The 22,623-nt window shown below is 36.7% G+C and overlaps 1 protein-coding gene across 7 annotated transcripts in view; it reads left to right on the top strand.

The window, feature by feature from the left end:
* Positions 1 to 22,623, top strand: part of KCNK2 (potassium two pore domain channel subfamily K member 2) — a 285,195-nt gene that overhangs the window by 214,983 nt on the left and 47,589 nt on the right. For all 7 annotated transcript variants that reach the window (XM_072647837.1, XM_072647841.1, XM_072647840.1 and 4 more), the window contains exon 6: positions 5,979 to 6,118. In XM_072647837.1, coding sequence (XP_072503938.1) covers positions 5,979 to 6,118 — 140 coding nt within the window. The remainder of the gene's footprint in view (positions 1 to 5,978; positions 6,119 to 22,623) is intronic.

The raw sequence follows: 22,623 nt of genomic DNA, 5'->3' as shown, positions 1-22,623 counted from the left end.
ACTTCATAGAACAAATTCTTTAATCAAGGATTGGTATGCTCATGTATGTATATGTATACTCTATTTGTATATACGCTATACTATGTATACATATATATGTGCAGGATGCGCAAATTTGGGATATCCACCCCAAATATTCTTATGGACTGTCTGTGCCCAACCTGTGGTAGAGCATTCTGAGCTTGTATTGGTCTGATCAGTCACAGTCAGACGCACTCAAATTTCACTTTACAATGGTGATGTCATTTCGGTCCTCTCTGAAGACGGACAACAACCATTTAAATATTCATTTAAATTTCTAAAATTTTATTTAAATAGTATATGTGTCTTTAAAGAATAAATCATTATACAATTTTATAATGTATATATGTGTGTATATATACACATACACATACACATATCCACACCCATCTCTCTCTCTCTCTCTCTCTCTCTCTCTCTCTCTCTCTCTCTCTCTCTATATATATATATATATATATATATATATATAGTCTTTTCAAAACAGTGCTTAGTAATAATGATTGGGTTCAGCTGACTTAATTAAGAGCTGTATTTAATAAATTCATAAAGATTGAGTAATGGAATCATTTGGATGAATTGGGGATATTTAACATGGAAGAGAGATGTCATGGGAGAGAAATCACTTTCAGATATTTGAAGAACTGTTATATGAAAGGAGATTATTTTATTCTTCTTTAACTCAAAGGGATGAATTAAGACCAATGGTTAGAAAGTATAGGAAAGACAATTTTGTCACAATATAAGGAAGAGCTTCCAAAGAGGACTGTAAAAAGGGGTGACATCATGAGACTGTGAGTTTTCTCCAACATTAGAAGTGTTTGATCAGAGAAGCTTGATGACCGCTTCTTGGGGATGGTGTACTGAAATATCACCTTTATGTGGAAATTGGATTAAATAGCCTCTAAGATCTTTTCCAACTCTGAGTTTATGATTCTCTGGGGAAGACATGCTAATCTCTTTTTTAGCTATGTCTGTGCTACAATCCTGCTTGTTTGGAACACAATATAAGGGAGTCACCTCTATTCATCTCTTGTTAGCTTATCCTAATTGCAGATCAAATAAGGAACAAAGAAAGGATCTCTTGATTGTTTAATTTGCCAATCCCAAAATATAAACAGAGGTAACAGATAGCTTTTCCTTCATTCCTTTTTATCATTTCTGTAATTAAATATATACTAAACATTTTATTTGTTATGCAAATCATCATATTTATATAAAAATAATATTTCTATTTGTAAGAAAACATGTTATAGCATTTTAATGGAAAATATAATATACTAGTAGTAACAAAACGTAATAGTAGAAACTCATAATAGAGTCTAAAAAAAGAATCTGTCAGAATTAAGAACTGAATGTCATCCATCCTTTAGAACATACTAATTTTAACATGATCAAATAAATCAGGAAACATAAAAAGTATTTTATAAGGGCAAAAAGGTTTTTTTTTTCCAAGCCACAAAAGGTGTCCTTTCATGAAGGGGTAAAGCAATATCGGTAACCATAACTGGAGTCTAAATTAAAATACTTGTAAAGAAAGGAATGTATTATTTGAACATGTACAGTTTAAAAATAGAGTAGTATGCAAAACAACCAGATGATAGAACATTAACACCTCTCTCTTTAGTGAGTTATTTTAACAATCCAAGACCTTGAAGTACATAAGATGTTTGAGTCAGATGAAATGACTATTATGTGGGACACTATATATGAAGATGAGACCATAAATAAGGTGAACTGAAACATTACTTCAAAATACTTTTAATTCAGAATTGTGAACAAATATGTTGCCAGTCTTATACTGTAGAAAGTATGTCACATTTTAACATAAGCAAGAAAGCATATTAACATAAATAGTTATGGAGGTAAAAATTCTCCTTTAGTTACCAACTCACCATAATAACAAAAAAGTATTGATTTAATTTGGAGATTTGTAAGAAAATAGATTGAGAACTGGAAGTTACATCAGAGATCATCTAATCCTAACCTTTTATTTTTTAGATGAACCAAGACCTGGGGAGTGTCTTGCCCAAAGTCACATTTTACATGCCACATTTGAACCAGGATCCTGTCTTCCAACTTAGCACTTTTCTCACTGTGTCTTACTGAGTACCTCTTCATAGAATTTCTCTAGCTCTCTATCCTCTGCAACAGTTATTGGAACACAAGTAGTGACTTGGTAGTGGGGGCATTTTTGATGATTCTCATCATAGCACTGCAATCAATGGTAGATAATCAAGTGTTTGATGAAAATGCTGCCTTTGGATGCCCAATAAAGCCAACTCTACCAATCCTTTTATTTACTTCTCTCAGAGAAATATGTGGATATTATTTTCATTTAGCCAAAACTTCCTTATAACTTTGTTTTATTTACAGCAGGGATGCTAAAGTTAGAAACTCCGTTAGTATGGCAACTTGTTGATAATTGGATAGGCATCCCGCCTCTATAGTACCAAGAATTAAGTCGATGTCTAAAAAATTTAAGCATTTAGATAGGTGGTCTAAAATTGGTGTGATTCTATGACTGTCTGATATTTTTTCTTTATCAGTCTGCTACCATCTCTATTAGGAATCCACACAGAATCAAAGACAATTTTGTGGTTTTTTGTTGTTTGGGTAACTATTACCCCAAAATCTCATTACCTGGTGACCAGTCTACTGGATTTGGGTTTCCTTTTGCTTACATAAATAGTCTCTTCTTTGGAAACTTTTATTTTTTGCCATGTTAAAATCTTCTAGGGCTTGTGTTCCACTCAAGTAACCTTTGAGAATCCAAACAATTCTGGGACATCAGAAGACTGAATTTTAGACCTAAAAAAATGAATAGGATTTGTGAGGTATTTAGCAGTTCCTAGTTTCATAGATTTCCCCTTCTTCATTGTATTGCATTAATTTCAACTTGGAAGTGACAATTAAGAATGGGAAAATATACTTTTCTGAGATTAAAATCCACACACAAAACATTGTGGGTTGTCTGTTTTACCCAAGCACAGACCTTAAATAATTAAGTTACTTTACCCTTCTCAAAATGTGACATCCTGTTTATAAGAAAGAAGACATAAAAAGTCATCTTGATCATGAACTAACTCTTCTAAAATGGAATCTTGGTGAACTTATGTGTTAAGTGAGTCATGAGTAATTGAATGAAGCTTTCCTAAGCATTGGTTTTGAAAAAGAAAGTTCTTGGGAAAAAATGCCCTTTTGGTTTCATTGAAATGGAAATATTTGAAAAATGGAATTACCTGGTGAATCTAATTTGTAGTCACTTTCCATACAAAACTCCCAAGTTAGTGCTTTGAACTTTTAAACCTATTTGCCCATGAATATTGTAAGCATAGATCATTCGTCATAAGATACTGCTGCTGCCACTGGCATCCCTTCTCCCAGGAATGGCTGAGCAAATGAGGACCATCACCTTTCTTTGTAAGAGTTTGAAGGTTCTCTTATTACCTTGCAAAATATCTTTTCTTCAATGCCTATTTATAGTAGAGTGGTGCTTGTGGCTAGGGTAATACTTCAATGTAAAACTTACTTTTTCTTTTGTTATGCTTGCATTAGAAATATGGTACTACTTTTATGTATAAGATTAAGAAGTTGTATGACCACTTGGCAGCTCTCTTCTACCACTCCATGCTGCCTCTCACCTGGCACATAGTGGGTGCTTACTAAGTGTTCTTGGAATTGAATCCCTGACTCTATGTGAAACATGGAGAAGTTCAGGGTAGGTATAATTACCTGTATTTTATAAGTGGATCACTGTGGTTCCTAGTTTACAGCTATCTTTCAATTACATGGAATTACATATTTGACCCCTAACCTATGAAGTTTTTCTGAGTTCCCAGTCAAGACAATTCTTTCCCTTCAGACCTTACATAGCACTTTTTAATTTTTTATTGCAGTGCTCTATTTCAAATATATTATAGTCTAGTATATTATTTATGCTTGTGATTCTGTGCCTTCTCCTAAATGATTAGCTCTGTGAGGACAGTGTCTTATCCAAACTTTATATTTTCCCAACTGTCTCGTGCAGTGTATTATGTATGGTAATTCACAATGCTTATTTAGTTCATTAATTACATGGAAGCATGCCAAGAACTTTTTTAAATCCATAGCTATAAATGCAAAGAATTGGGCTAGTTAGGTGACAGTTAATGGAAGAGATAGGAATACAATAGGTAGAAGGAATTGGAGAGTCTATTCCAGACAACAGGGACAGCATGAAGAAGGAGGCAGACAGGAATTATCATGACACACCTTCCCAGGGACATGCTAATCAAATCAAGACCATTAAGAATGGCTATCACTGCTAGGCAAGCATACCAAGAAGGTCAAAGTGTTCATCAACTGGAAAATGACTAAACCAGTTTTGGTTCATGAATATAATTGAATAATACCGTAGCATAAAAATGATTAAGAAAAAAACAAAGCACGAAAGAACTTATATGACATGATCCAAAGTGAAGCTATCAGAACAAGGGAAATGTATGTAATGACTAAAACAATAAAAAGGAGAGGAAGAAAATAAAAAAGAAAACCAAAACTGAACACTAATTATAATTGCCAAGCTTGGATCCAAAGAAGAAATAAGAAATTGTTTTTCTTTGTAGAGGTAGGGGAACTATGAACGTAGAATATTAAACAAACTGTCCAGCTTGGTTGATGTGATAGTTTTGTTGAACTACCTTTTTATTTATCTTTCTTATTCTTTGGGGCAGGGGTAGTTTCCTGGAGAAAGCAATAGAAAGAATGTAAATGGATATAAAAGATATCAACAAATATTTAAAATAAACACAGAAATAAAGGAATGAATAAAAGAATGACCACCACTTTTGTAAGCTAAACCATATAATCAGTAGGCCAGTCTGGGAAATTACTTTGTGCTTTTGATCAACATAGCTTTTCCTCCCTAAAAATGCATCCCTCTTCCTCACCACCTTATCCTTCCTAATCTTCTCCAGGGTGTCTATCTGGAATCAGTACAATAATATGAGCTGAAAGGAGTGTGTGTGTGTGTGTGTGTGTGTGTGTGTGTGTGTGTGTGTGTGTGTGTATGAGAGAGAGAGACAGAGACAGAGACAGAGACAGAGACAGAGACAGGCAGACAGAGACAGAGACAGAGAAAGAGAGGGAGACAGAGACAGACAGAGAGAGACAGACAGAGAGAAAGAGAGGGAGAGACAGAGATACAGAGAGAGACAGAGACAGAGACACAGAGACAGAGACAGAGACAGACCGAGACAGAGAGAGAGAGAGAGAGAGAGAGAGAGAGAGAGAGAGAGAGAGAGAGAGAGAGAGAGAGAGAGAATTTAGACTGGCAAGTAATTAAAGCACAACAGAAATGTTTGGAATTAGTACAACCTTCATAATTCCTGGATCATCTTCACTTAACTCTCCTTCAGTTAGCAGTGGTCACCAATTAATTCCCAAGACTCCTTGATGGTACTAAAAAAGTTCTATGTTAAATCAGTTGTGTGCTGTTCTTAGTACTGAAGCAACCTTAACTAACTGAACAATGAAGGAAGGTTTTGGTCTAGATGACAATGTACTTAATAGGATTTCCTGGAGATAGAAATACCACTCTTACCTCTGCAACTTCTTATCTATGGGACTTTCCCCAAGGGGCAGACCAGCAGCCTAAGAGGGGAAAAAAAGCCAAGGAGGTGAAATCAAAGACCACTGCATTTGAATCCTGGCTCTACATTAATAAAGAAAACTGAGACAGCCACTGCCCTCAAAGGGTTTACATTTCATTGACTGAGTTAGGACAGTTAGAAAGAAGAGTCCACTAGTCAGATTTCTTTTCTCTAAGTCTCCTGTGGTATTAGTGATGGACCCATTGATAAATGCTCCTAGTAATACAAATAAGAAAAAAAGCAACTGAAAACATTCCAAAAGAACCTGGCATGCTTCATGCATACAGCATGGATTGATTTTTGTTCCATGTTCTTTTTCCGTTACAGGAGGATCAGACATTGAATACTTAGATATTTACAAGCCAGTGGTGTGGTTTTGGATCCTGGTAGGGCTTGCTTATTTTGCTGCTGTCCTGAGCATGATCGGGGACTGGCTTCGTGTTATATCAAAAAAGACAAAGGAAGAGGTAAGAATTTTACAGTGTGCAAACACGCTTCTTTTTCTTTTACCTAAGTATTAAAGCTTATGCAAGCGAACCATACATGTTTACTTTTGTTAAGGAGTCAAAGCATATCTAATGGTATCTGTAATTGTAGGGGTTTCATTTCCTTTACAATAAGGTGTTTTGTTTTTTTTTACCTTGAGACTTTCAAGTCAATTCAGAATGTATTTGATAAAAGCAAATATGCAGAAATACATACAACCCATCTTTGTGTTCATATTCTAAAAACAACATAGATTTATTAAAGTATATGGTGCACAATTCAACTTTCTGTTTGTCTGCTAAGTTCTTTCTTTTTTTTTGCTTGTATGTACATGTATTAAGTACTGGCTATTATTATAAGCAGCATTGTGGAGAAAGGGCTGGACTCAGAGCCAGGAAGATGTAGATTCAGGTCTTGTCCCTGGCATAGACTGGCTCTGTGAACCTCTCAGTGCTTTAGGCACTCTAAGCCTTTAAAAGTGGAAAGGAAGATGCCAAACTGCAGCTTCTTATACTAGGGAAAATACAGGTCCATCCTTCTTCCTATGTATGTGTGAATATATGTATATATAGCCCCTCTATATTTTACAAAAAAGATTATATTCTAAAATTTCAATTGAAATTTGGAACTTAAACATTTTCCCAGAAAAATAATGTTCTAAGTGATGGTTAGGCTCTCAGGACAGTTCTCAAAGCCCAAGGAATCCATAATAGGCAGGGGTATGCTCAAAGCACCTCTAAGTGGTTTGTGAAACCTAGTATTAATTTTTCAGGGTGGGCATTTATAACTCAGAAATCACCAGTTGCTACAAATCAGGGTTTGATGTATTGCTTTGTTGATTATCTACACTTAATAAAGTGCTAATAATGCATATTAAACTTAAAAGTGTATGAATAATTTCTTTTTTCTCAAACAGCTCAGTTGTTCTCTCATTGGCCCTAACTTCACATAGAAGGATAGAATCTCCTTGGCTCTCTCAGTTGCAAGCCAGCAATGATGTTTGGGGGAAGGGATCCATCAAGGCAGGAAATGGGGAAGGTTGGTAAGGTCTGGGGAATAAGGAACTGTAAGAGTGGGGTTGGACTCCTGATGGTAATTCCCCTGGTGGAAAAAAAATCAGTCGCAGCTAGTTTTCCAGTCATCTCATTTCTTTGCTTTTCGAGTATTTGCTTTCCCTTTTGCTATAATCACCTTTTGCCAAGGCTTCTCATTCTCCCTGGACGATTGTGGTATACATTGTATTCTTGCACTTAAGACATTTGAGGTTTTATAAGGATTATTCTTTAAAACTCAAGTAAATACAGAGAGAGAGAGAGAGAGAGAGAGAGAGAGAGAGAGAGAGAGAGAGAGAGAGAGAGAGAGAGAGAGAGAGAGAGATTGACTTAGGCAAAGAAATTTGAGGATTGATTTCATATGGGTGGGAGTAGGAATTAAGGCAGCTAGATGGCACAGTGAATAGAATGCCTAGACTGGAATCAGGGAGACTCATCTTCCTGAGTTCAAATTTTGGCCTTAGACACTTACTAGTTATGTGACCTTGGGTAAGTCACTTAACTTGGTTTGCCTTAGTTTCCTTATCTGTAAAATGAGCTGGAGAAAAAAAAAATGGTTGAATGCTTGTGAGCTAAAAGTGTGTGTGTGTGTGTGTGTGTGTGTGTGTGTGTGTGTTCTCCTACTTGCACTGTAGTTCCTGAGCTAGTATACTTCCCAATACACAGAGTTAGTCACCATGATACCATTAACTCTTGAACATAAAGCTGAATGGTAAAACAAAAGCAAAAATAATCATACATTTACTCAATAGAAAGGAAAAACAGGAATAAACAAAACACCATAGTCCACCTACAAACTTGGGTCACAATCAACCATCAATGCACACAGTGTTTTTTTAAGGGAGAGTGGGCACACACTTAAATCTAGAAGCAAAGCACAGGCATGGGGAAATACATGGGCCTGGGGCAACTCACAACTTTGGTCTGCAGGCACTGAAGTCCTCAGCCCTCAGGAACAATCTACCCTTCATAAAAGTCACTTTTCTGCTAGGTATTCCTCCCTTGTGGTTCTCACTCCAATCCTGCTTGGCAAAGCCTCTCCTCCTCCGCTTTCAAGCTAATGAACCACAATCACTTTGACTATGACACTGAAAAAAACCTATTACACCCTCTCAGTGACAAGATGTTCCCTTTAGTGAGAAAACTTCCAGAATCCTCAGATCTGCAAATAGAAGGTATTCTTTGTCCGATCAATTCCATGTTTCCTCACAGCAAAGCACAGCTTATAGCAGAACAATCAAAAACTTGGTCTTCCTCTGTGTATTTTCCTCTTTATCAAGAGAGAGCCTGTTGCCTTCTACTATATAAAGAGCTTTCCCTTCTCTCAGGATAGAAATGGCACTAAAATGTAATAAGTTCTGAAAGCTCCTTACGTAGCAATAACATTCAGCTCTCTTCCACTGAATTTCTAATAACTGTTGTTATTGTTCAATAGCGTCAGTTGTGTTAGACTCTGTGACCCGTTTGGGGTTTTCTTGGCAAAGATGCTAGAGTTGGTTTGCCGTTTCTTTCTCCCTCTCATTTTACAGGTGAAGAAGTAAGGCAAACAGCATTAAGTGACTTCCCTAGGGTTACATAACTATTTAAATGTCTAAGGTCAGATTTGAACTCAGGAAAATGAGTGTCCCTTCTTTCAGGCCCAGTACTCTATCCACTGTGCCACCTAGCTGCCCCTTTCTAGACTACACTTGGCTTTCTCCAGCCAATGAACAAAGCAATGCTGCTTTTCCAATCAGCAAGTTCCCAACAAAGCAATTGAGAACTCTGTTGTCTCAACTGGAAGCTTTTAATGCCTTCTGTTGCCAATTTCTTGCAAGTTTTACTTGTTGAGATTATTCTCCTGCTTGTTGCTTTATCTCATCCAATAGCTTCTTCTCAAAACTTATTCTCTCTGGCTTCTTACCTCTTCCATTGACTCAAATCAGAGTTTCTTGAGAGTCAGTGATTCATCTTTACATTAGGAGATAAAAATTTTTAAAAAATCAACTTTTTTTTATCAGGTATGGACCCCAAATTATATAAAATTTCCACAATTCCCTAATAGTTATTTTATCGACAATTTTGTCTCTGAATCTCTAGAATAAGTCACATGAAAATGGGTTGATGGGCCACATTGCCTTGTAGCCATGCTATTTCAGTTCTCTGGCTTCAGATAAGTCCCATTAGTGCATTCATCTGAGAGGCAATTGTCTATCTGGTCTTCAGAACAGCCTGTGTCTCTCCGTAACATTTTATCTGAGAGACTACTTTTCTTCACAAGTTGATTTTTATCCATTTTTGGATGCAAATGTTATGTATCCAAATGTTCTTATGAAAATGTTCTTCTTTTTCCCCTTTCAGCAGCCAAACTGTTCACATATGAGAGGGGCAGTGCCTTGTACCCAGATTTTATCAAAGCGTTTGACAACATCCCTCATGCTATTCTTGTGGAAAAGATGGAGAGATGTAGACTAGATGTAGAGCTAGTGAAATGGTCAGACCCAAAGGTTTGATGTCAGCTTGGAAGAAAGTCTCTAAAGGAATGTCTCCAAGTCCTGTGCTGCCCTTGTATTTTATCAATGACTACATAAAAACTTAGATAAATTGTTTAGCTGGCATACTTATCAAAATCGCAAATAACCAAAAGTCAGGAGGGATAATTAATGTAAAAGATGACAAGATTTTTTAAAAAAGGATCTTAACAGGCTAGAACTTTGGGCTAAAAAATCTGATAAGATGAGACAAAAAGAATAAAAATAAAATTTCACATGGGTTCATTTAAAAAAAAATCTGGTAGCTTTAATGGACTATTAATTATAGTTTGATATGGCTGCCCCCCTCAAAAGCCATGAAATATTAGGATTTAATAAGAAAGTCACACTGAGGTGATAGCTTTGTATTCTGACCTGATCAGACCACATATGAAGTATTGTTTTCATTTTGGGGCACTCCCTTTTAGGAAAGGTATTGACAAGCCCCAGAGAATTAATGAAGGGATTTGCCAGACAGTGCATTTGAAAGAACTGGGATTTGCTTAGACTAAAGAAGACAGGGAAATAAGGGTTGTTGGGATATAGTAGTTGTTTTCAAATATTTGAAAGGCTGTCAAGTAGAACAGGTAGTCTATTCATTCTGTTTGGCACCAAAGTACAGAATGAGGAAAGATGGGAGGAAGTTAGAAAGATATTCATTTAAATTTGATTTAAGGAAAAACTTCCTAATGGTTAGATCTTTTCAAGGTAGAATATACTGTCTTGACATACAGGTGGCTTCCCTGGAGGGTTTCCTGTTGAGACTGGATGATCACTTGTATAGGATGTCATAGTTGAAATTCTTGTTCAGGTTCATCTTGGACTAGTTGACCTCTGAGGTCCTCTCCAACTCTAGAAATCTGTGGTGCTGTGGTTTTGTGGTTCTGGTCCATAGTACCAAATGTCCATAAGAAGGATGGGGACAGAAAAATGAATCACTGGATTTGTTAATAAGGAGGTAAGATAATTAACAACCTTGGAGAGAGGGAGAGAGACAGAGAGAGAGACAGAGACCAAGAGAGAGCAGTAGTTAGTCATAGTGACTTTTTATCAGACAATACAATTTCAAGATTTTGTTCAGCAGAATTCAGTAGCACTGAAGTAATAAGGTCAAAGGGAAAAAATGATTCAAAGGTGGAAGAAAAAGCATTATTGAAATGACTAATATCTCTATAGACAATACTGCCTGGGAATGAAAATAAAGTCAGAGCAGTCGATAGATTGGGAGGGTCAGAAGGAATGGAGGTGCCAAAAGCCTAAAAAAAAGACATGAAATAGATTTGGGAGGAGTGAAGAAATGGAGGAATTGGAAGGTCAATAGATTGTGGTCTGAGATAAATTTCCGAGTATCAGATCTTAGAAGAAGAGCTGTTTTCGTTAATGATGAGCTCTAAGGTCTGACCAGCTTGTTGGGTAGTTGAAATAGAGTTACAGGTTGTAGGAATTGAGGAGTTTTAAAAAAGCCTGTAAGGTTAGGTTGCAGGGTTGTTAAGGATATTAAGGTTTCCCAAGGATGATAATAGGTTCAGAGATGTCATGAAGAAGTATGGAGTTTATTTCAATGTTAGAGCTTCTATTGGAAGAGAGTGTTAAGTGTGTTAGTGGGTAGCACACAGTAGGTACTTTGTAAATGCTTGTTTGTTTGAATGATTGATAGTAATAGGTATGCACTCAAAAGAGAAAAAGCAAAAGTCTTTTTTTTAAAGGCTCAGAAGAAATAAGTGAAAGGGACATAAACATATAGAATAATTTTATTCCCACCTTGTTAAATTTAATATAAACATATAGACTTTTTAAAACAGCTGTATATAACAGTTCATAGTTTCCAACATAATCTTCTTTCTTGTTCTCTTTTGTATATTGAAATGTTTGATGATAATTGTTAAGTTCACAATAAAGAATATTTAAAAAAACTATAAGATAGGTAGAAAAATCATAGAGAGAAGCAGACAAGTGAATAGGTCAGTAGACAATAAAAACAAGGATAAGGAGAGAGTAATTTAACAGGTGGGTGACATCGTGGACAGAATTCTGGTCTGAAGTCAGGAAGATTCATCTTCCTTAGTTTAAATCTGACTTACTAGCTGTGTGCTTCTGGGCAAGTCACTTAATCCAGTTTGCCTTAATTTCCTCATCTGTAAAATGAACTGGAGAAGGAAATGGCAAACCACTCCAGTATCTTTGCCAATAAAATCCCAAATGGGGTCACAAAGAATTGGGCATGACTGAAATGACTAAACAACAATGACAAAAAGTGTGGCCAAAGAAGTGGTTGTGGAATGATTGGGTCAGAACAAAAGTCTGGAAATGCCGATCAGGAACCAAAGGTGTACATGTCATCTGCTATTATGAGAAGACAAGACTCGTTGGAAAAGACCTTGATGTTGGGGAAGATTGAAAGCACAGAAGATGAGTTGGATAGATAGTGTCATGGAAACAGTGAACATGTGGTAGATCAGACTTCAAGAGGGTAGAGAACAGAAGGACCTGCTGTAGTGTGGTCCACAGAGTCACTGAGTCAGATATGATTGAACAACAATAAAGTGAGTTTCTTCACTAAGGACTCCTTTCACCAATGAAGTCACAGTAAGCATCTACCCCCAACTCAGAGGAAAATGTCCAGGATTAAGGGACTTTTGTTAACCTTGGAATATGCGTTCTGAAGGACCCACTAGAAGGGAGCAGACAAGCTGTTCAGGATAAATGAAAGTCAGGTAGGTACTGCACATATATAGATCAATACGTCAAGGACCTATGATCTTGTCAGTGTGGAAACTACTCCCAACAAAGCATCTAATGCATAATTTACATACCTAGAGAATTGCCTGAGGCTCAGAAAGATTAAGATTTCTGCAAGGTCATCCAGTTAATGTGTTTCTAAGAGCAGAATTTGAACCTACATCTTCCTGACTCTCAAGTCTAGTAGCAGTCTACCATGCCATCCTACCTCATCTCTTTCATATATACAGCAATTTGTAGGTATCTATATATCTATACATTTATGTTTCTATAAACATAGAAGTACTAAGATAAAATTTTTATTATAATTACAATTTGCCTGCTCCGTGAGGTAAATAGTTCTGTTTAGATTGACATACATTTTGCAGGTCCAATTAGATAACTAGCCAAATGAGATAATAGATATAAAGTGCTCTGTAAACAGTAAAGCCTTTGTGCAAATGTTAGCTATGCTTATTATCATACAAGCTCTCTACTCATTTCTGTTACTTATAGCCACACAAATGTTTTAGCTGCAGAATCTCAGTAATGGTATTCTGGAGGCAAGCCACTTAAAACAATTGAATCTCAGTTCCTTGGTTTTCATTTCTAGAGGACTGGTGGGTTCATTTATATAAGTGGATTAATTTTTTAGCGTAAACTCAGTTGTAGTCCAGAGTTTTTTTTTCTTTTTGCATTGCTGATAGCTGCATTTCTGGCCAGATAACTGTCTTCTTCTCCTGTCTATCAATCTGCATCTATTTTCATTATCCAACAATTGCCTGAACGATCACAAGCATCTATTGATAGGAAACATCCTTGATTTCACCCAACACAGTTTTTTCTCAATCTAATCCTAAGAGGAGGGAGGGAAGAAGAAAGAGTGACAGAGACAGACACAGAGAGATAGAGAGAGACAGTGGAGGGGAGAGAGACAGAGAGACAGAGATAGAGAGAGACAGTGGAGGGGAGAGAGACAGAGAGACAGAGACAGAGAGAGAAAGACAGAGAGACTGAGAGAGATAGTAGGAGAGACAAAGAGAGAGAGAGAGAGAGAGAGAGAGAGAGAGCATATAAAAGGACTTTCTTTTGACTGAAAAGAATTTTCTCTACACTTACTAATACATGGAAATTAGGCAATCTCCACGTTTTCTTTTTATGTCTCATAGTTTGAATGATATCCCAAAAGAAAGCTTAGTAACTTCCCATGAAATCATATGTAAACCTTTAGGTTTTGTGTAAAGATCTCTGGGCAAGTGTCAGATTGTCCTATGAGTAAATAGTCAACAAAGATTTGAGCACATATATCAATGTCTCAGTTGAATAGTAGAATAAAACTTGTTTATAAAAATATCTTTTACCCTATAGCAGCTAGGTGGCACAGTAGATAGAGTGCTGGACCTGAAGTTCAAATATGACCTCAGACACTTAATAGCAGTGTGATCCTAGTCAAGTCACTTTAGAAAAATCTCTTATCTACTTCAGTTTCCTTAACTGTAAATTGGATATAATAATACCACCTACTTCCCAGGCTTGTGAAAATAAAAAAAGATAATAAAACACCTTACAACCTTAAGGTACTATATAAATGACATCTGCTACTACTACTAGGGGCAACTAGGTGGCTCAGTAGACAGAGTGCTTGGCCTGATGTCAAGAAGACTCATCTTCCTGAGTTCAAATCTTGGCCCAGACACTTTCTACCTATGTTGTCAGGCCTAGGGGCCTGTGTGGGCTACCCGAGTCTTTCTTACCTCACCTCCCGAGGTCTTCGGCTGGCCAAAACCGGATGCACATATGAGAGAAAGGACGTTCCAGAGTCGAACAAGGGTTGAGCTTTATTTCAGGGTCTAGTTACAAGTGCAGGGGGGTCTTCCTTAGGAGGAAGAGGGGGAGATTTCCTAAGGAGGTTAGGATCTTAAGGAATTGGAAGTAGAAGTACAAGCGGGGAGAGAGGGGGAGGGGAGAGAGGAAAGAAGAGGAGCGGAGCCTACTGTCCTCTTGGCTCCTCACGTGCTAAGAGAGCTTTCAGGCTTCCTCAATCCTACTTAACCTTCAGCCACACAGTTTGCATCTCAATACCGTGCTGTTAGGTAACTAGGTGTGCTCCAATCTGGGACCATCTCGAAGGCGGGGAGATCTCTCTCCCATCACGTTTCTCACGGGAAGAGGCGGAATTACTCGAGATAGCTAGGTTCACCTCGATTCCCTGCCGTTCCTGGGAGGGTCTCGTGAGAGCTCTAAGATTTAGAAGCTCCCACCTTTACCCGCCCGAGACTGTCCACACGGAATTGAGCTTCCAATCCCAACACTATGTGACCCTGGGCAAGTCATTTAAGTCATTTAATTTGCCTCAGTTTCCTCATCTGTAAAATGAGCTGGAGAAAGAAATGGCAAACCACTCCAGTATCTAGTACCAAGAAAATCCCAGATGAGGTCACAGAGTCAGACAAACAATGGAAAAATGACTGAACAGCAACCTTTCCAGGGTTGTCCTGAGAATACAATGAAGATAATATTTATAAATTCTTCACAAACTTTAAAGAACTATAAATGTTAGGCATTGTTATTACCAGTTTATGTATTATGTCTTTTGTATTGAATACGATCCCCAAGATTCTGCTGACATCTTTGTCAGACTTATGGTTAATTTGTGAGTCTTGGTGTTGTTCTCCATTTGGGTGTATTTCAAAGCTAGAAAAGAATTTAATGAGAAAAGAATGTAAACTAGAATAGGTTTAGGTCAGGGGTGGGGAACCTAAGACCTTAAGGCCACATGTGGCCCTCTAGGTCCTCAAGTGGAGCCCTTGGACTGAATCCAAACTTCCCAGACCAAATCCCCTTAATAAAAGTATTTCTTTTGTAAAACTTGGACTAAGTCAAAAGGCCACACCCAAGGACCTAGAAGGTCATATGTGGCCTCAAGGCTGCAGATGCCCCACCCTTCTAGGTGGTCACATAATACATATTATTTTGATGAATGTGGCTGAAGCAAAGTGCTCATTATGTCCAATAAAATATGTTCCAGTCCCTCAAAACACACACACACACACACACACACACACACACATCTTTTTAAGTTTTATTTATAATACAAGTATGTCTGCTAAATGAAAATGGGATTTTTTTTTTGGTTAAAGAATAATATTTTTTGTGTGTTGCTCAGCATAACAAAAAAAAGATATCCTCAAAAGTTAGGGTAATCGTCAGAATTGACCCCCTGATTAGCTTTGCTCAGCGCTACATTAAGGACACCATATCAGTAAATACATACTCACACATAATTATGCTTAAATGAACTGATTCCTGGAAGGTGATTCCTGCTTTTGCAACCACTTTTACAAAAAGGAGCTAACTTCTTTCATAGAAACTTCTTAGGACCAAGACACGAAACGTTAATGAGAGATATAGGCCAAAGAAATCATGATTGGAAGGAATAACTTACTCCACACCTAAATCTTCATAGATTGATGAGAGTTATATTCTGCTTTTTTTTTTTTTTTTGCTTTAATGATCTAATAAGTTAATAAAACTCCATAAGAAGCAACCAGGTTATTTGTTTTCATTTCCCCCTTATTCTATGAACATCCCTGAAATGCTTTCACATTTACTTCGTATTTTATTTTTACTTTTCTGCGTATATGTCTTCCTTCTAACTCACCCAAATCCCCTCTACCTCCAGGAGAATGTAAGCTTCTTAGTGGTGGAGAAAGTTTCATTTCCGGTTTTGAATCTCTAGAACCTAGCACAGTGCTTGGCACATAGGACAGCCAGGTGGTACAGTGGAAAGAATACTTCACTCAGAGTCAGGAAGACCTCATTTCAAGTCTTCCCTCAGACACTTACTAGCAGTGTGACTCTACTCAAGTCACTTAATGTCTATTTGCCTTAGCTCTCTCCTATGTAAAATGGGGATCATAATACCACTTCTCTCCCAGGGTTGTTGTGAGGATAAAACAAGATGATAAACTTTATAAACTTTACAGCTCTATATAAATGCTAGCTACCCAGTAGTAATAGTAGTAATAGATGCTTAATGCTTGTTAAGTAAAATAAAATTGATCTTTATTTTTAGTCTACATATTGATTTTGATCTATATATTCATCAAACATATTTTTTAAAAAATCATCTTAAACTGTACAAGTGAGTAGTACAGTTTACATAGTTGAAAAAGACATAGAATGTAGCATGAAGACTCTAAATGGTAGTACTGAGACACTACTGGGTCTCTGCGTTAAAGATCCATTAATTATATGTTTTCTCTGGATGAAAGGATTATATATGATACTGAAGCCAAGTCTTGTATTATTATGTCAATAAACATGTCCTCTTATGATGTATTGTTAAGGTTTGAGCACATGAATCTATACACATATGTGGTTTTTATTTCCCTTCTGCTTTTATATTAAAATGTGACTTTTTCCAGTGAAAAGAAATAACTTTAATGAAAATATCATGTTTGGAAGGAAGGAAAAATAGATTGTTTTCAATGAACATGCTGAAATAAAAGCATGTTGGTTATAGCTAATCTGCCTAAAATATTTGAAAAGGAAATGGTTGGTTGGAACAAAGCTATATTGTTTCAAAAGTGCCACATATAATTACAGTTAATCTGCATTCCTCAAGGAAAACTGTAATGAACTAAATAATTTTCCATGGAGACATAATAGCTGCAGTGAAATTGTGTTTGTTTTGTTTTGTTTCTTTTTTTAAACTGTAGGGGAGAATGAGCACAAGACTGATTGTGAAGGATTGGTATGAGTAAAAATCTTTTTTCATAAGATCACATTCCCCCTTCTGCTAAAATACCTCTTTTTGGAAACAGGGCATTCATATGTAGACACTAATGGATTATTTAAATGGTAAGACAAAAATACTTGGGCAACCATTGCTTTGTGAGACAAGTGTAGCAGAGTAGAATAGGATTTTAAAAAATCCATGGATCCAATTTCTCTTGGTTCATGAACACTGCCTCTAAACAGCAAAGAATATTCTTTCCAATCCAACTGGCTTTCTCATAATCATATAGAAAGATTGTGATGCATCCGCTACTGAATCTGTTGGGTATGTTTAGTTTTTCACCTTTCAAGAATACTCAATAAAAAATTAATGAAATAAAAAATTTCTTTCAAATGAACAACTGTTTATTGAGAGTCTACTATACAAAGGAATTATGTAATCAGAGGGAATCAAAGAAACATGAAGACATATTTCCTAACCTCAAAGAAGATACAATGTAGTTTGGGAAATAGTTCCTAAACATATGAAAATTACAATATACTTTTAAGAACAGTTCAAGATACAACAGAAAAGTTGCCACAAGACAATAGTTGTAAAACGAATTAGGAAACTAATGAACATTGTGAGAGTTTGAGACAGGAATTTATTTGAGACTGAGTGATGAAGAAAGATTTAATAGAAGAAAGAAAAGACTGACTTTGATTGGGTGATTCTACTGTAAGCAAAAAGGAAGGAAAGCACAAGGAGTGTTTAGGGGAGTGAGTTAACTAGCCAATAAATGGCCAAGATTGACAAGTTAATGTAGAGCAGTAGTGGGAGCAGAGACAGTTTGAAGTTGGATTGTGAAGAACCTTGAAGGGGCTTGAAACTGATCATCACTAGGGAACTGTTGAAGGTTTTCGAGCAGATGAGTTATGTGATCAAAGTAGTTATTTTTTGAGGAGTAATCTAATAATCAGTAGGAAAAACACTGGAGTCTCAAAGACCAGTTAAAAGACTTCTACTAAATTATCTACTTTGTCACTGAAAATTAGTTCAATTAGTACTGACCTGTTCATAAGGAAAATTACAAGAGATAAGGAAAGATTGTCTTTATATACGAATATGGATCTGGGTGTTGGCTGCCTTTTCTTTCCCTTCTCTTCCTCTTTTAGTGTTACATTGTATGCTTTGACTCGGAAAACTTTCTGATTATCAGAGCCTTTCTTAAAATATTCTGTTTTTATTATCTAAATACAATTCTTCACTCTTTTTGCGGTTGTGAGTTTGAGCATTTCTAGGGCATCACTGTTCAATACAAACGTTGCTGATATTCTTTCACCTATTTCACTTACAACCTAGTGATTCAAAAAGGAGTTTTCTATGAATATTTTAAAGTAGACTTTGGAAAGCAACAGTGAGCATCAGTCAATGTTTGTAAGAAACTCAGGCCCTGAAATTTTTATCTTCTTTCCATATACTTGTCTCATGCCATCCCAACTGAAGATTAAAATGACATTCAGTAAAAGGTGATTATCATGAATTAGGTTATATGTCTTTATAAGGCAGCAAAACTGGAGGCAATAAAAGATTCAACTGGTCCAAAACTCGAAACATTTTCCCATAAGGTTTCCTAGAGCATCAAAGGGGCTCTGTTCATGAGGGCCCTTTGAATTTTATGACACTTTTCTTAAAGATTTCCTGAAGGTGGGACCATTCTTAGTATAGTGGATAGAGAATACTACACGTGGAGGCAGGAAGGTCTGAATTACAAGGTGAGTGACCGTGGGTAACTCACTTAACTTCTACCCACTTTCATGTTCTCATCTGCAAAATGGGGATAGTAACACCTAGCTTACAGAGTTGCGATGGGGATCAACTGAGATGGTATTTGGAAAGCACTTTGGAAACCTTAAAATGTTCTGTAAATGCTATTATTGTAACTATTATAGATATTATTTTAGATATTATTATAAAGCTGACAATATAATAATTTGACAATATAGCAGTTTAAAAAAAGACAAAGGACAAATTTGAAAATAAGACAGAATCTTGAATAATGCCAGGAAAAATAGATATTCTGCTTCTAATTTGGATATGTTGGTCAGGCCTATTTATTATGGGTACCTTGGACTCAGACCTCCAGATCTGTCCTATCTCCATAGCAGTCATACAAATTAATTACAGTAAACTGAATAGGTCCCAGTTAATTTGAAAGTAGTTTGATCTGTCCAAGTCTTGATTTCTTTATACTCTAATGTGGAATCTGAAGAATATTTCCTCCTTTAATTACAGAGAAAGAACTCTGTGTAAGTGTAACTACACATTACACAAGTGTAAGTAGGTACCTATAGAGGCTAATACTCAAATTCATCTAATGGAACCATCTAACACCTTAGGTGTTCCAAGACTCTTTTAAATGAAATTCTTCACAGCCCCCTTGCTGTTTCTTACATGTGATGCTTCTTCTTCCACCTCCAAACCTTTTCAGTTATCTCCCATGCCAGGAATGCCCTCTTTCTTCATCTTTGCTTCTTGGCTTCCTTGACTCCCTTCAAGTCCAGCATTTTCAATAACTTGGTTTCTTTCTTTGGAAGGACATATTTCCTCAGGCATTCTCTCTTATATTTCTATCAAAGTGCTGTATAATTATCACCTGCAAAAGAAAAGAAAGTTTCACAAAGGAATTAATTTTTTATCATTTTGAGCTGAATCTTCACTGCATAGAAACTACAAAAAGTCATCTCATAATAGGAAGGTTGGGAAATTTTGTCTATTCATTTACACATAATAGAAAAATAATTTTAGAGAATAGGTTTTTTTTTTGCCTCAAAGAGCTTTACAAATGTTTTCATTTTATTTAGATAGGGAGTATAAAAATGAGGACTTGTAATACTAAGATTTAATATTGCATCCTTTCTCTGTCTCTCTCCTTCCTTCCTTCCTTCCTTCCTTCCTTCCTTCCTTCCTTCCTTCCTTCCTTCCTTCCTTCCTTCCTTCCTTCCTTCCTTCCTTCCTTCCTTCCTTCCTTCTTTCCTCTTTCCTTTCTTTCCTTTCCTTCCTTCCTTCCTCTTTCCTTTCTTTCCTTTCCTTCCTTCCTTCCTCTTTCCTTTCTTTCCTTTCCTTCCTTCCTTCCTCCATCCCTTCTCTCTGTCTCTGTCTCTGTCTTTCTCTCTCTTGCTCTCCCTCTCCCCCTCTTTTGGCATAGTGATAAATTGCCGACAGCTTTGAGATCTAGTGCCAAGAAAGGTAGCCAGCACAAATGTTGCTTTCACAATTTTATTTATCCTCCCTTTATTAAGGTAAAGGATTGTGTCTGTCAGAGCTCAAATCAATCACATTTCACACAAAAATCAAACCACTATTATGAAGAATGCTGTACACACTGAGAACAAAGGCAAGTGTCTTGTCAAAGACGTCTGGGAAAATGACTTTGTTTTTGGTTCCTGTTGACAGATGGCACTTTCCAAATGAATGTCAGCACGTGCGGGACATTGTGAAATGTGAACAGGGATCATTTGATCCTCTTCAGCAACAAAGCGTGATGAGTAAGGATCTAGAACAGTGTCATGGGCCATTTTATAAATTTTCTGTTTGTTTCCAAATCTCTCTTGAGGCAGGAATTATCACCTACAGTATTCTCATGGAGAAAAACTTTACTTCTACTGCTTTTTATTCCTTGCCTCCTGTTCTTCTTACCCAGTACTTGAAAGGCCAAGTGTCAAACTATTTGATGTATGCTGTTCTCTTAGAGAGGGGGGTGGCAACTTTTGAGGAAGGAGATTACCAAGCAGCACTTTATAATACCTTTATTAATGAATGAATAATTTAATTAACTAATGACTCATTAGGTTTTAAAATTGTCAAAGCACTTTCTTCACAACAATTCTGAGGAAGATAATGTAAATATCATTCACATTTTACACATGAGGAAACTGAGGCTTCAAGAGATCAAATGATTTGCAATGAATAACAGCTGGTAAATCATAAACAGTGATAAGTATCTCTGAGTTGAGAGAGAGAGAGACCCCAGAAGGCATCTTGCCCAAACTGTATCAAAACAAGAAGCAAAACTCACTACCTCCTTGAGGAAACTTTCACAGATTGCTCCTAGTTTTACACTCCTCAGACAAACATGACAAGTCTCATGTATTTCCCACATAATAGCTCTTAAAACACTTGAAAACAACTATAGTGCTTCACTCTCTAAAGGCTTCTCAAATCTGCAGTTCTTTCAGTTGACCCTCAGATGGCTGAGATAAAACTTAAACCCAGATCCCTTGGCTATGAATTCTACCACAGTTCATTGCCTCTAACCCAAATATAGGTGACTGTAGATGTAAAGAGCTCTGACCTTTGATCCTTCATCTATTGATTTTGAAGAGGTGGGTAACCAATGGATTCTGAGAACTCAAAAAGGGATAACTTGATCTTTTCCAGAAGAAAAAAGCCAGAAAAGTTTAACTAAAGGCACAATCTACTGATGCCTGAGACTTTGTTTCCTCATCAATAAAATGAGGAGGTTGTGCTACAAATGTGATCTCTTCCAGCCCTCAAGCTGAATTCTTATGTAAGGCTGAGTACTAAATGTCTTGTAAATTGTTTGGCATAATGTTAATCTCTCCCTCCCATAATTACTGATAAAATTTTGATTTTAATCATACTACATGTCCCACAAATCAAAGGAAGAAGGATTTCCATTCCTTGCATAAGCCAAGATTAAAAAGAGGAAAATCCAGGAACCTCAAAGGCCCGGTATGGTACAATGGAGAATTGATGAATTGGAAGTTAGAAGACCTGAGTATGCAACTAAGACTCCATCCTTTGATGACTGAATGACTTTGGGCAAATCACTTAACCTCTCTGGGCCTTAATTTCCTCATCTGTAAAATGGGGATGTTAAAATAGTTGTCCTTTCAAGTACCTTATAACTCTAGATCTGATTCTATAACATAGGATTAAAGTAGTGGTTATGTAGAGAATGGGAGACACCAAAGTTGTAGATCCAGTGTGTAGACCTATTGGAAGATAAGGAAAGGCTCATGGAGGAAGAGGGATGTGCTATAGAGAAAGAATACAGGAGTTTAGCTCTAAGTGCTATGCCCTAAAGGAGCCCAGCAGATAGAGTGCTGGTCCTGGAGTCAGGGAAGTCTGAGTTCAAATCTGGTCTCAGACACTTTCTGCCTGGTTTACCTTGGGCAAGTGACTCACTAGCTGCGTGACCTCTGTCTGCCTCACTTTTCTCCTCTGTAAAATGGTGACAATAATAGCATTTCCTCTAAGATTTGTGAAGATAAAGTAAAATCGACAATATTTGTGAAGTGCTTTGCAAAACTGAAAGCACTATGTCAATCCTAGCTATTAATACTATTTTTATCTATAAGATAAAACTCCATAGGCTTTTTTTTGTTACCACTAGAAAATGAAGTAACTAGATAAAATCAACAACAAAACATGCCACTTTTTTAAAAAAAGGCATAAAGACC

The sequence above is a fragment of the Notamacropus eugenii genome, chromosome 2, assembly GCF_028372415.1.
Source record: "Notamacropus eugenii isolate mMacEug1 chromosome 2, mMacEug1.pri_v2, whole genome shotgun sequence".
In the NCBI taxonomy this organism is placed as follows: Eukaryota; Metazoa; Chordata; class Mammalia; order Diprotodontia; family Macropodidae; genus Notamacropus; species Notamacropus eugenii.
Note: the sequence above shows the minus strand (reverse complement) of the source record. Positions and strands in the feature narration are given on the sequence as shown.